This window comes from Lonchura striata, chromosome 9 (genome assembly GCF_046129695.1).
Source record: "Lonchura striata isolate bLonStr1 chromosome 9, bLonStr1.mat, whole genome shotgun sequence".
NCBI lineage: Eukaryota > Metazoa > Chordata > Aves > Passeriformes > Estrildidae > Lonchura > Lonchura striata.
In genome coordinates, this window is record NC_134611.1 from 27303246 (window position 1) to 27317149 (window position 13904).

At 39.5% G+C, this 13904-nt stretch overlaps 1 protein-coding gene across 3 annotated transcripts in view; it reads right to left on the reverse strand.

Moving 5' to 3' along the window:
* Positions 1-1115: 1115 nt before the first annotated feature.
* RO60 (Ro60, Y RNA binding protein) overlaps positions 1116-13904 on the reverse strand; it is a 39878-nt gene continuing 27089 nt past the window's right edge. For 2 of the 3 annotated variants that reach the window (XM_021525087.3, XM_021525085.3), the window contains 8 exons: positions 10469-11061; positions 9569-9789; positions 9180-9326; positions 7802-7939; positions 7457-7573; positions 6595-6708; positions 6043-6189; positions 1116-5145 (listed from right to left, as the gene is read on the reverse strand). In XM_021525087.3, the coding sequence (XP_021380762.2) occupies positions 4993-5145; positions 6043-6189; positions 6595-6708; positions 7457-7573; positions 7802-7939; positions 9180-9326; positions 9569-9789; positions 10469-11039 (1608 nt within the window). In that variant the 5' untranslated portion in view covers positions 11040-11061 and the 3' untranslated portion in view covers positions 1116-4992. Of the gene's footprint in view, positions 5146-6042; positions 6190-6594; positions 6709-7456; positions 7574-7801; positions 7940-9179; positions 9327-9568; positions 9790-10468; positions 11062-13904 lie in introns of those variants that run through there. The other variant, XM_021525091.2, reaches the window with a different exon arrangement.

The following is a 13904-nucleotide window of genomic DNA, read 5'->3' on the forward strand; positions in this document are numbered from 1 at the left end:
AGGACACACCCAATCAGATGTTTGACTATCGTGTCATTTAAAATGCATTACTACCAAACCCAACCCCAAAACATCAGTGCATTTACTTGAAATAATTATTAACATGTACTGAGCAAATGAGTTTACTCCCCATATTAATGGTGTTTTGTTTAGAAGCTAATAATGATAAACATTTTTTCACAAGAAATGGCTGGTTTTCTTTTTGCAAACCCCAAAGTGCTATGTCTTAGCTGTTGTAGGAACACTTGGTTTGTTCTAGAACTCACCTGAGGAGCTGGTGGCAGTCCTGTGTCTCCAAGCATTCTGTCAGAGCTGTTCTGTGAGAGCAGTGATAATTCAGGAGTGACTGAATTCATGTTGGCTGAAAGGCAACACTCTACCCAGCAGTTCCTTTAGCCCTGCTTTACATCAGGAAAGGCTTCCCTCACTGGATTGATTATGCATTAAGGGAGAGCATTAAGTAAGTAGCAGAATACCTCCAGTAATCTTTAACATCCTATTTTAGCACCAAAAGAGATATCCTGGCTACAGAATGCAAGCTTTGAATTTATAATCAATAGGAATGAGGCATAATGAAAAGTGTTACAAGTACCAAAAGTATAGTAGCAACTTCAATTTTATATTTAAAAGCTTGGGTTTTAGGCAGAAAAATACGGTCTTATGTGTAATTTACCACTATGGGTAAACATGATATTTTTATAAATCATAATTTTCAAATTAACATCAAATTTGCTGTTTTAAACAGTCTGCATTAGCATAAAAGAGGATGAAATACGTATGCTTTAGAGGAAGTCATAAAAACATCAATAAAAAGCCTTGCAAATCTTGTAAGACTGATCTACTAAAGAGATCTTTTAACTTCCCCCTATACATACATATAGAAAACACAGCATTAAATACATATACACACAAATTGCTATTAATTTCTGTTCCAAAGTGGTAGAACACTCACTGGCTTTCTCCTTGTCACACTCTTAATATCAGACTAAAACCAAAAAATTAAAAATAAAGAATCCAGTTTCACTCACTTCCTAAACAAGGTTTTGTGAACATGAAGGAGGCAACTGTACAGTTCATAAAAGCTTTTAAGAATTGGTCACTATAAACTGGAGGTAGTTTTGAAATACGTTAGCTTGAATTAATTTATGAAATCAGAAGTAACACTAATCTACAAAAAGATTTTAAGAAATGAAATACTCTCCTGTTAGGAAGATTGTTTCTGAGTCATTGAATACATTCTTTTGGAAAATAAAAAAAAAAAAGTAGCTTTTTGTTTCTGGTTGTTCCCACTCAGCTTTGCTGAGTAGGTCAAGACACATGCACTTGTTAATCTTGCTCACTGAAGGTGTGCTGATGCTTCTTGAAGTTGTGACAAGAACTGAATGCAACGTCCCAGTCATTTCCAAGGTCTTTTTCTACTAAAAACAGGTTTTAGAACTTGTTGTAAAGCATCTTTAATTCTAAACTAGTGCTTCTGAAACCGTATTGTGCAGAAACTGCCCCTCCATTTATCTAAAGAGATATTTCCTCCTGAAAACCCGGATGATAATCCAGAGAGAAAAAGATTAGCATGAGCTCTTGCACTTTCAGTTTTAGCAGTATAAAATGTCCCTGGGTAACTTTTACACTGTATCACAGTCACATGGTCTCAATACATACCAGAAAAAACTTCTCCTGAAGATTTTAACCATAGCCATGGAAACCACTGAACATTACTAACACTTAAAATACAAAGATTTAAAAAAGCCCAAAGAAAAGTCCCTCTCAATGAAGTAAACTGCCATTATTAAAAATACTAAGCCCATTTGTTTCCAGCTCCATTCTAAAAGTAATTCATGAATTTCTTCTTGCAAATAAGCATTCCACAGCAATGGGGGAAATTAAAAATCTCTCCATATTTATAGTCTACTATAAATGAAATTAAATTATATACTATGTAACCCTGTAACCACTTTTAGCAAACTTCTCACTGTTATTCGAAATTGTGTGCAACAGGAAAAATAAAAAAAGAGATTCCTCATCTGCTTTTCTTGTTTTCCCTTCACAAAAAGTTAGTAAGAATCACAAAATCATGAGGGTTGGAAAAGAGCTCTTAAGATTGAGTCCAACCATCAACCCAACACTGCCAAGTCCACCACTGAGCCATGTCCCTAAGCACCAGATCCATGTGGTTTTGGAACACTTCCAGGGATGCTGACTCCACCACCTCCCTGGGCAGCCTGTTCCAATTCTTGGCTGCAAACAGGATTTAAGGTTCAGCCTCACCAGTGCCAAGTAAAGAGGAACAACCCCTTCCCTACTCCTGCTGCCACTCTCTGATTCAAGCCACGATGCCCTTAGCCTTCTTGCCCAGCTGGGCACAGCTGGTTCTTGTTCACCCACTCTTGACAAGCATCCCCAGCTCCTTTTCCACTGGGCAGCTTTCCAGCCACTCTGCCCCAGCCTGGAGCATTACTTGGGATTGTTGTAACCCAAAGGCAGGACCCAGCATTGGCCTCAGTCCATGGATCCAGCCTGTCCAGATCCCTCTGCAGAGCCTTCCTGTCCTCCAGCAGATCAACTCTTTGGCTCAACCTGGTGTCCTCTGCAAACTGACTGAGGGTGCCCTCGATCCCCTTGTCCAAATCAGCCATAAAGATACTGAACAGGACTGGCCCCAACAGCGAGCCCTGCAGAGCACCACTGGTGAGCAGCCAGCAGCAGGATGTGACTCAGTCACCACCACTCTCTGTGCCCAGCTGTCCAGCCAGTTGTTTAGCCAGCAAACAGTACACCTGTCCAAGCCACAGGCTCCTATCTTCTCCAGGAGAATGCTGTGAGAAACAGCGTCCAAAGGCTTTGCTGAAGCCAAGGTAGACCACATGCACAGCCTCTACCTCATCCACTTAGGAGGCTGCCATTCACAGTGGAAGATAGGCAGGTCAGGCAGAACCTGCCTTTCATAAAGCCATGCTGGCTAGACCTGGTCCCTGGCTGTCCTGCATGTGCTGTGTGACCCAGATGATCTGTTCCATAACCTTCCGTGGCACCGAGGTCAGGCTGACAGGTCTGTGGCTTTCTGGATCCTCCTTCCGGCCCTTCTGCTCAATGGGTGCCCGACTGGCCAACCTCCAGTCACCCTGAGACCTCCCTGGCTAGCCAGGATTGATGATAAATGGTGGAGAGCAGCTTGGGTGGATTCCATCTGACCCCAGGGACCTTTGAACACTTAAGTGGAATTGTAGGTCACTCTTTGCTCCTGAATTACAGGGACCTCATTTTGTTCCTTGTCTCAGTCTTCCACAGGATAACTGGTCTGACTATTAAAGACTGAGGCAAAGAAGGCATCAAGTACCTCAGCCTTTTTCCCATCCCACCCATTCCTTTGTGGCAATGCTTCCCCTCACATGCAATAAAGGATAGAGGTTCTCTCCTCAGCTCTCCTTCTGTTGCTGATGTATTTATAAAAACACTTTTTGTTATCTATTTTGGCAGTGGCCAAATTAATTTCTAGCTGGGGATTCACTTTCCTAACCTTCCTGCATAACCTAACAACATCCTTGTAGTCCTCAAGAGCATCCTGCCCCTTCTTCCAAAGGTCTTTTTTCCTTGAGTTCCAGTGACAGTTCAACCAGGCTGATCTTCTTCCCCACTGGCTCATCTTTTAGCACATGGGGACAGCCTGTTCCTCCATCTTTAAGATCCTTAAAGAATGCCCAGCCTTCCTGGACACCTTTTCATTCAGGATTGTTGGAAATATATTTTTTTTCAGCCCTAAAAGGCCAAGGTCTGGCCTCTGGGGCTCCTCAGCTTCCTCTACACCCTCCTCAATGACTCCAAAGTGGTGCTCAGGGCTCTGGAGGTGATCCTGGTGCTGCTGGTCTCTGGGGGACAGAAAGCTGGCCATCCTGCAGTACAACCCTGCTCCTGTGGCTGATAAGGCAGCATGTCCTTAGCAGGTGCTGGGTCTGCTGCTGCAGCAGAGGTACCTGCAGCACTAGAACTCCAAAGTCCATGAAGAGCTGGATAATACTGTGTCCCTCTTCACTCAGCCTGCTGAGGAGCTGGATGTGGCCAAGCTGGTGTCTGGGCTGACTCCAGCACTGGTGGAGAACAAGAACAGGGTCCAGCATGCTGATACAAGTAGTTGCTGCAGTGGTGTCTTCCTCAGGCCCAGGCAAAACCACCCTTCTCCTCAAGGGAGTGGATGCTGTGGAGGACAAGGGGGATGGGGTGATTCATGTGGTGCAGGCCAGGCTAGCCAGAATGACTTTGGTGAAGCTCGGGGACCAAGGGTTTGTAAAGTACACTGTGGTCCTGCCATCATCCCATCATAACAGGGGGTCCTGTCTACCTCCTGGGACAGATCCAGAGCGGCTGTTGCTGGCCCACAGGACTCGGAGTACAGTTCCTGTGCTTCTCACACAAGGGATGATGCTCTTTGCAGCTCACACAGAGCGCAGGCTGGTCAGGGAATGAAGTCCACCTTGAGTTTTGAGTGCGTGTATAGGAAGAAACCAACTGCCTTGGGAAAAGGAGTGTGCTGGATACAAGGAAGGTGGCTGAGGAGTGGAGATGCCTTTCTGAAGGAGCAGGGCTGCCAGCTGTGCTGCAGAACTCTGAAAGGCGATGTGACTGCGCTGTCAGCCATTACAGGAGTGTCCAAAATCACAGTGTGTTGCTGCATGGTGCCACGTCCCAGGGTGACAGCAGTGACATGTGGCTGCCACCTCCAATGGCAGGGGGATCACTGGCTACTGACAGACAGCAGAGATGCAAGTGCTGAGTTTCTCTGAACCTGTTAGATTTGCATGAGACTGAAGTTCAGTTCAACCTTACAATACCTTAATGAGAAGCTCTAGTCAGAGATGCTTGAAGTGCCACCACCTCCCCTAACATTCTGATATGTATACAATATGCCATTAGCTAATAAAGTATATTTGGCTGGGAGTTCCCAGGGTGAAATCTGTTGCCAGCAATGGACCCACTGGGAAGAGCAGATGCCTAAAACACTTAAATCAAATCCAGAGTGAAGTTTCGAAGGACATCCAAAGCTCCTGTATCGAAGCCGCAGATATCCAACATGCCTCTGTCATCCGGGTCCGCAATCGTAAAACCATGGGAGGTCATTCCACAAACAGCCAGCTTAGCAGGAATACCCATTTTCTAGAGGAAGGAGAAAAAAAAATGTCAGAAAACACATCTAGAGTAAAACGTGTGCACATATGCAATAACTTAAATATGCCAGAGGGCCAAATCTCGCTTGCATAAGCCACTGTCTGAAGAGCTGTACTGACAGAAACAAGGGATGCCAGAATCAGAACTGCAGGATGTCTGTCAATACTGGAACGGCAGCTAACCTCAACTAAGGAAACCAAATTAAAGACTTTTGGTATTCATTTCAACTGGGTGGAAACCATGTAATGATTGAAGTCCATACACCCATGCCTGACAAATATGTTTTTGGTAGTTTAAAAAAATAGCTTCTTTAAACCATAAAGGATTGTTTGCTGAATAAATAAGGGTTTCCAATAGCAATGTGCTTGGAGAAGGTATTTTTCTCTGTTCTAATGTAAAATTATGAAGCTGTACAGCTTAGAGTGATTCCTTTGAAACACAATGGGCTTTCTTCACAAGATACTGTCACCTCATCCTCGACACTGGTCTTCATTACTTCATTGAAACTTTTTGACATTTACTGCAGACACCAAAGTTGAAATTAGTTCTGGGGGTCAAACATCATTCTGTCACAACTGTAAAAACTTACACCATTAATTATGTATAGGATATAGAAATTCATGCAATCCTTGAGTAACAAAATTTCATGAACAGCAAGCAGGGCAGGCTAATGACAAATCCTTTAGCAATTCCATGGTTTTAAATATGCACAATTAGTGCAATATGTGCACTAATTCTGCCTAATTGCAGGACTGATAAGTTTTAAACAATATATAATTATTTACTGACAAGAGCCATAACCAGTCCAACCTCTAGAAGATTTTTAGAGCTCGTACTTAGTTTGTACAACATTTATTAATCATAAACAGTCAGAAGCATAGTTACCTCTCTGTACTCTCTAAGGGCCATTGCAGGAGGAGTATTCCCAGCAAAGGTCTCATTATCAGTAAATACAATGAAGATATCAGCAGCTGTCTGAGTTTTTTGAGCCCATATCATTGGAAGGGAACAATCAGTGGTACCCACTGGAATCTTATTGAGGAAAAAAAAAAATATATGCATGGAACACATTAATACAGAAATTACCAAACCATGGAAAAATTACTTTTGATGTAAGCTTCATGCCTTACAATGTGCTACTACACAAAGAGCCGTTTTTGTTAAACTTGTTAATTTATCTCAGTTTTTAAAGGTTTTTTTTTTGTTTGAATTTTTGAAAATATTCTTTTCAAGTTAAGTCATTGTGACCTAGCACTGACATTTTAAATTGCAATGTTTAATATCCAGCAAATGAAATTTTCTGGGCTTTCTCTAAATAAAATGCACCCAAAAAAATCCAATCCTGTACTAGGGCTATACAGATTAAGCAAGGTAGTAGCATTGATTACAAAGAAAATACAGTGTAACTACTGAGATTTTTTTTTCTTTTTTACATACTTCATACATTTTCACTAAAACTTGAGGTAAGGTCATGTCAGCCGTCACTGGACACGGGACCATTTCATGTGAAAAGGCAACAATTTGGGAATCCTTCTCAGTCCGTGCTACAGCCTGAAAAAGAATGAGACAAAAATAATTCAGTTACATTACACTGAACCTTTAATGTTTGAACTGAGCCGTTCCCTACTACACAGCATGACAAATGCTTTTGTATTTAAATCATCGTGCCTGCTCATAAACAGCAATGGTTCACTCTACACTTAAAATATTCTGTAATATTACTGCAAATAAACACTGCAAAAACAGCTGAACAACTGCTCTAATCACTGTAACTAAAGATACTTCCATTTTTCTTCCCTCCCTTCTGACTTAAAACCTTGACCATTTTTAAGGGCCAACAAAATTTCAACTCCTCTGCAATAAAAGAATACAACGTAAGAAGCTTTAGAATACCAACTGAGGGGAAAGCAATTGTGAATAAAGGCTACAACTCAGATATAAGAATTATCCAAATATTTCTTCATCTAATCTGTATTTTTCTATGAATGCTTCTTAAAAAATTAAAATGTGTAGGATAAAGTTATAGTTTTTACTTATAGTAAGCCATTTTATTATGGCTAAGTGAAAAACCTGCCCTGACCACTTTGATTTACAACAGAAATCAGCTTCTTCACACTGATGTTTCTGAATATGGTTGCTAGTAGCTTTCAGCAATGAGGCACAAGGTCACAACTTCTGTATCCAAAAAATATTATATTTAAGTTTCTTCTTGATTTCTAACCAGCTTTAGAGCACCTTTCTATCAAAAAAGCAATTCAAGCTGAAAACAGTTATAAACACAAGAAATTGAAAACCTCACCATGCACATTATTGCTGCAACTGTGCTGGCATTGAGCACACTGCCCAAAACCTTTTGTGTCATTGATGCACTAACATCAACTGCAATCACAATGCGTTTTCCTGTTGGTTCCACTGTCTGAAAGAATAAAAGACAAAAATATAATATGTACACATAATTTATATATTAATTTCTTCTTCCACTTTCACTCCTAAAGTGGGCATTTTTTCCTCTTTCTGGGTAACAGCAGAACAGTGCTGTTGCCAAAGTTTCAGAATTGCTACCCACCCCAGAAACTGTTCTTGATAAGCTTTCAGAAAACACAGAATTCTTAAAAAGCTTAACAAATTGGAGAACTATTATTACCTTGAAAGCTTTATAAAATGAGGCATCTAAAGCTTCTAAAATGTCTTCATCAGGACGCCACCAAAGCTTCCCTCTGTTTCCATGTCCAGCTTTATAGGTTTCTAATGCAACCAAAATATGGAAGGGATGTATTCTACCCTACAGGCAGAAATAAAAAATAAGGATATGAAAATTTCATCTCCTTCAAAAAAGTAACAAACTAAATGTGAAAATGAGTTCCTACTACTTAAAAACCTCAGGTTTAGCATATGGTTACTTTAAATTTGTTAGATATAAAGAGTTCATGCAGCCTTTACACAGCTGTTGGATGAACTGATACTTGTGGGTTACTGATAATGGACCTCACTCCCACTCAAGAATCCTCTAATTAACACCAAATGGATGCCATCACCAGAATTCTGGTAAAATTTTGCAGCTCTATGATTGTCCAGTGCTATTTTCCATCACAGGCTTACAGTAAAAGAAAGTCCCAGCCCAGTTGAAGAGAAAGGACTTGACAAGGAAAAGAACCAACTTAAACTAGTTTTGTACAAGATATACTAACACTGGACAAGAAACTATTTTTGGAACATAGCATTCATTTTTCTCATGCTATAAATCACACCAAACATTTTTTTTTGCATTCCATATATAAACTTATATAACCTTATCAACATTTTGTTATCTTTATCCAAAAGGGGTGTTTCAGTCCTTAGTCACTGCTAGCATCAAAACTCAGTAAATCTGAATGCCTGTGTATTGTCTATTGTCTGTCAAGGTATTGCACTATGGTCTTTGCTCTTCCTTCTCCAGGAAGGAACCAGAGAAAAGGAATTGCAGTAGGATGGGGAAAAAAGGACTTTTGTTGTTGTGCCCAATTCAGCTCTGGTGCTGAAGAATTCAAGTGTCCGGATTTTCATCTTCCCAGCTCACAAAACTGCTGCTCAAGAAACGTGTCCTCTCTACCTTTGACTAAATCCCTGAAAATTTTATTCTCTTTTTGGGGAACCCTCTTTTCCCTCTTTCTTTTCTACCACTTTAATGGGCAATAAAGCAATCAGAAAAGAGGAAAGTCTCCCTTCCAAACCACAAACTATTCTTGCTTTTCCCCTCAGCTGCTATGATGTTTTCTTAACTCACTAAAAAATTACAAGACTCATAAGAAATTGATAAACCCAACTAGCAAAGCTTGCTACAGCCCTCATTTAAGAAAAGATCCAATAGCTACCAATACACTTATTTTATCAAAATGTTTCAGAAAGAAGGAGGGGAATCAAATGAGAAATTGTAAACAGAAGTTTTAAAATAAAGTTGCATTAAGCTGCAGTTTTTAAAGAGAATAAACCAAACATTAAAAAATAAAATCCACAAAGGCTGGCACTGATTATAAAGTTCTTACCTTTTTTAGCAGTTTCTCATTTCTCAGTTTTTCACATATTATTGCCACTTCTGAACCTCGTGGTTCAAGCACTGAATTTGCTGCCAGCTTTCCCAAATTTCTCAACAAAACAGAAATAGGCATCTCTTTGAGTAATGCCTTCCAAACCTATGATGAAAGAGAAGAGAAACACAGAAAGATGAGATTCTCAAAGTACAAGAACTGCACATTGAATAAGTGTATTTTAAAATACATGTACAAATTATATTAAGATCTTAATCATTTTAACTATTTGGGTAAACAACTTGAAAAACAGCATAAAGACAATTTTAAAGAAATCTAGACTTAATGAATAGCATTACTCTACGGGGAATTCATACTTCTATGGAGAATTTAAGAAGTTTACCTACCTCTTTAGATTTCAGATGGTTTGTCAGGAGATGCTCTCTAACTAGACCATATTCCTCTATCAAATGAATAACTTCCAATTCATCTTTTGTGCGTTTTACTTTCTCCACAGCCTCCAGATACTTCAAGAGTTTTTCAGTCTCAGCAGAAACTGCTTTCTCTTTATAGGCTTCTTGGACATCTTTCCACCCCTTGGTAATATACTTAGTGACTATAGCAATTCCTGATGAAAAAGAAAACCATTTCTCAAGCAGGATTACCATCTGTATACTGGCATTTATCATTCTAGCATGCTAATGAATTTGCAGGTTTCATTCTTAGATCTGCCAAACACCTACTGAAAAGGTCAGCCATACACAGAGCAGCACTTTTAATTACTGTATTCATCTCCTTAGAAGTAAGGAGCTTCATATATTTGCTACATCACTCCGAGATGCTTTGGATGCCCCATCCCTGGAAGTGTTCAAGGCCAGGCTGGATGGAGCTCTGAGCAGCCTAGGCTAGTGGGAGGTGTCTCTGCCCATGGCAGGGGGGCTGGAACTGGATCATCTTTATGGTCCCTCCCAACCCAAACCATTCTATTATTTTAAGATTTGAAGTCAACAGATCCTCCCACATAAAAAAGTGTTATTGTATCATTTGTAAGCAAATAGGAACAAAATGAGGGAGTTGTGTTATTTTATCTTCTCTCGGCATATGGAAGAAAAGAAGGAACAAACCCTGTTTACCTTGAAGATAAACAGGTCTGGTTTTGATATGATCACCCACATTTTTAAGATGCAATTTACAGGATATCCTCACTAAGAATTAATCTACAATGGCACTTGGGTTTCCAAAATACTTCCACAGTAAATATAAAAGGTTTAAAAGACAGTATTTTCAGGTAAATAAAAATTTATTACCTTCACTGGCAGGTTTTAGGTGGGACAACCTCAGAAGATCTTTATGAGACCAACCACTTCTTTGCTTATATTTTGTAACTGCTAAAGCAAGAGCCATGCCATTCTTTCCATTGTACCAATCTGCAACAGCTTTCCTCAGAGCACGGCCCCACATGCCACATTTCATGCCCTCCTTCAGATCTTTTTTAAACTGGATGAAAGTAAAGAGATGGGTTGGTATGCAACACACCTCGGGGACAGCTTTAAACGCCGCTTGTTTTGTTTTGGCATCAGAACACTGCGAGCAAACTGCGAGAGCAAAGAGGAGGGGCTCCTGTTTTGCCGCTCTGCCCTCTTGACTAAATGCTTTTATTTCTTCAACAACTTCGCAGCCTCTGCCCTCTTCAATCAGCCTTAGCAAAGCTTCTGCGTTCTCAAAGCCCAGCTTCTGCTCCTTGACGTGGTAAGTGCCGCCCTCGGAGCCGAAGCACAGGAAGTGCTGCAGCCGGGTGCTGTCGGTGAGCTGCCAGCCCGCAGCGCTGGCACAGCCGGGCTCGCTCGGGGGCTGCGCTCGGCTCTCCTCTGCCTCCATCCTTCACACTGCCACGGCTCTGCTGCAACAACAAGACGTTTTACTGACAACAACTAAATACATGTTGTCTATAATCTTAAGTTTTGCTTCATAAATTGAATCACAGCGTACTCCAAGTGTGTGACAATACACGTCATTTAGAGGAAAAGAAGCAAAAAACTCTCTGAGTTATAATAGCGACTAACTTATTTCTTTAATAACGACTCAGAAATTACTTAACCCCAATAAATGGTGCACAAAAACCATAGTGGTGTTATAGGCTTTTGGCACTAATATATTACACCACTTTCTTAGGTAGATTTTTATACTGCAGTCTAAAAGGCTCAAAATTCAGATCTTGCCCTGCTCTATTTTGCTTAAGAATTGCTAATACCGACCAGCTGAAGAAAAACGAGGCTAAAATGAACAACTAAGACATGGAAAAACTGTTTAGTTGGAAGACTTTGTGAGAGTTTATATATGGTACGTTTCAGTGAGGCTTAGACAACAGCTTTTTAACAACTGAGCAGCTCAAGAACATATTATCGTTGCCACAGGCTCAAATAATCTGCTACTCCAAGAGAGATCCAAGAAAACAGGGACATTACAGATTCTGTACTGCTTTACATTTGAAGGCAAGAAGCAAAAATCAGCACAAAATTTCACAATCATTAAGGTCTTTCTATTTATACAGTCTTGAGCTGCAAGAGAGCTGTAATATTTGTAGGGCAACACCACTGCTCTTACTCGGAGAACATTCAGCACAGCAAAATTCAAGCCATGATATTTAAAATGAAGCAAATGCAGGTAAAATTAAATTAGGAGGGTAATGGTAAGAAAATTCCTCATCACCACTGCCTTCAAAACATTATAGCACAATAATAAATTTAGTTTCACAATAATAAATTCAGTTTTCACCAAACAATACAATTACACTAAATAGCACTAAGAGCTCCTACTGAAAACAAAAAATGAAGCACCAATAATCCGTTCCATCAAACTGCATAGAAATCTTAAAATTCAGGGACTAAAGTCTGAGCCCACATAAATGACATTTCAAAGATTTTTCATTTTAAAGAATTGCAGAGATCTACTTTTGACTTATTTTGCTTGTTCAAATAGTGAAGACAAATAAAAGCCATTTTGCTCCATTTACCAGGATAAGCTAGCACAAACAAATCTCACTAATGTAGACAGAGAGTTTCCCCCCCTCCCAGTTTTGGTAAGTAATACTGATTTACAAACAACTTCCTTACTTCTTTGACAGACAATTTCCCTTTTTCTGCAAGCAACTAGAAATGCACCTTTCCTCTGATTCTGCATATCTGCACTAATCTGCCCCCAAAATTAAACAGTAATCATCAGTGCTCCCATTACATTCTACAAACTGACAAAATCATAAAAATAGAAGCCATATGCTGACACCTTGTTTAAGAAAGCAGGTTTCATTGAAAATTAACTAAGAAATATCTTTCATTCTATTATTTAGAGCATCAATGCCCAGCTAAAATGATATATTCTAACCATGTTTCCTGCCAAACCTATTTAAATACACATCATGGTTGAACTGACTTTTCCCCTCGCATCTCAATCATGTAAATACACAAGGGTGACATTCTCCATGCATGAACACCAGATCAGGACTTTTTCATGTCTAAATACATTTTATCTCAATACAGTTCAATTAGCTTATATCATTACACAGTCAATAATGTTTCATAATAAACACAGAAAACCCAAACAAAAAATCCTGAATTCACAGTAAGCATCCATTTAGTTATCAGAAAAAAAAAAAAAAAGGTACATAAAAGATACTGAAAAACACCATTATCTTGAAAGAAAAATAAGAATGGGAAGCATAAAGGATCACCCATGGACAAGACCTCCATGTATATAGGATACTCAGAATGATTTCTTGCTGTAGCTTTCATAGGGGGAAAACTGTAGAGGATATTTGTAGAGGGAAAACTCTTATGGATATCAATAATGGATAATTTTTATGCTCACTTTTGTATGGATCAGGCTATTCATGGACTCGCAACACTGGAAAGAAGCATATACCTGCATCCATATGCTTCTGATACAAACCCATAATGGAAAAGATAGATGGAAATAGTTTTTCTGACACTTAGCTCCTTAATTTGCTTTCTTAGGAATATGCTGCAAGCTACAAACCTGTAGAATCTGTTCTGTTACAATTTCCGACAACTGTCTAACACAAACTTTAAATTCTTAAAAATAAACCTGTATTTTAAAAATTACTTTTGAAATCAACAATAGCTTATGCAAACCACCAATCTCATTACTAAACAGTCACAGCAAAAGCATCAGATTTACATTTCACTGGCAGCTACTGCAAAAGCACTTATTCACAGCTGCTCAAGTTATTGCTATTCCCTCCCTTGGACCCATCCCTGTCCTCTGTCCAGACCTCAAGCTTATTTTTTTATTTAACACTTGCACAACAGAGACATTCTTCACCCTAACAGGTGGATAAATGCAAATGCTCACTTAATATATGCTGTACTATAAGCCTACTCTTCACCTGCTGAGCTGCAGCTGGGAACTTGAACTTACAACACCTGTGGAGGATTTATCAACAATATTCTGGCTCCACAAGCACTTTCAATTTCTGAACTAGGGGAATGCAAACAGCAATTCTTAGATGTCCCAGACCAGGAGTTTTATAACAAAAATTGCTAAACTGAACTCCATGGCTGTTCACTATTATTAATGAAAGAGAAAAGTCACCACTATATAAATTTATAAGTAAGATAAGATTTTGACTGCTCTGAAACAATCCATAAACCAGTTACACGTCTACTAATAAGTCAATATTTTTATGTTGATGTACCACAGCATTTAAGTTGACATTTGTTTATTTTG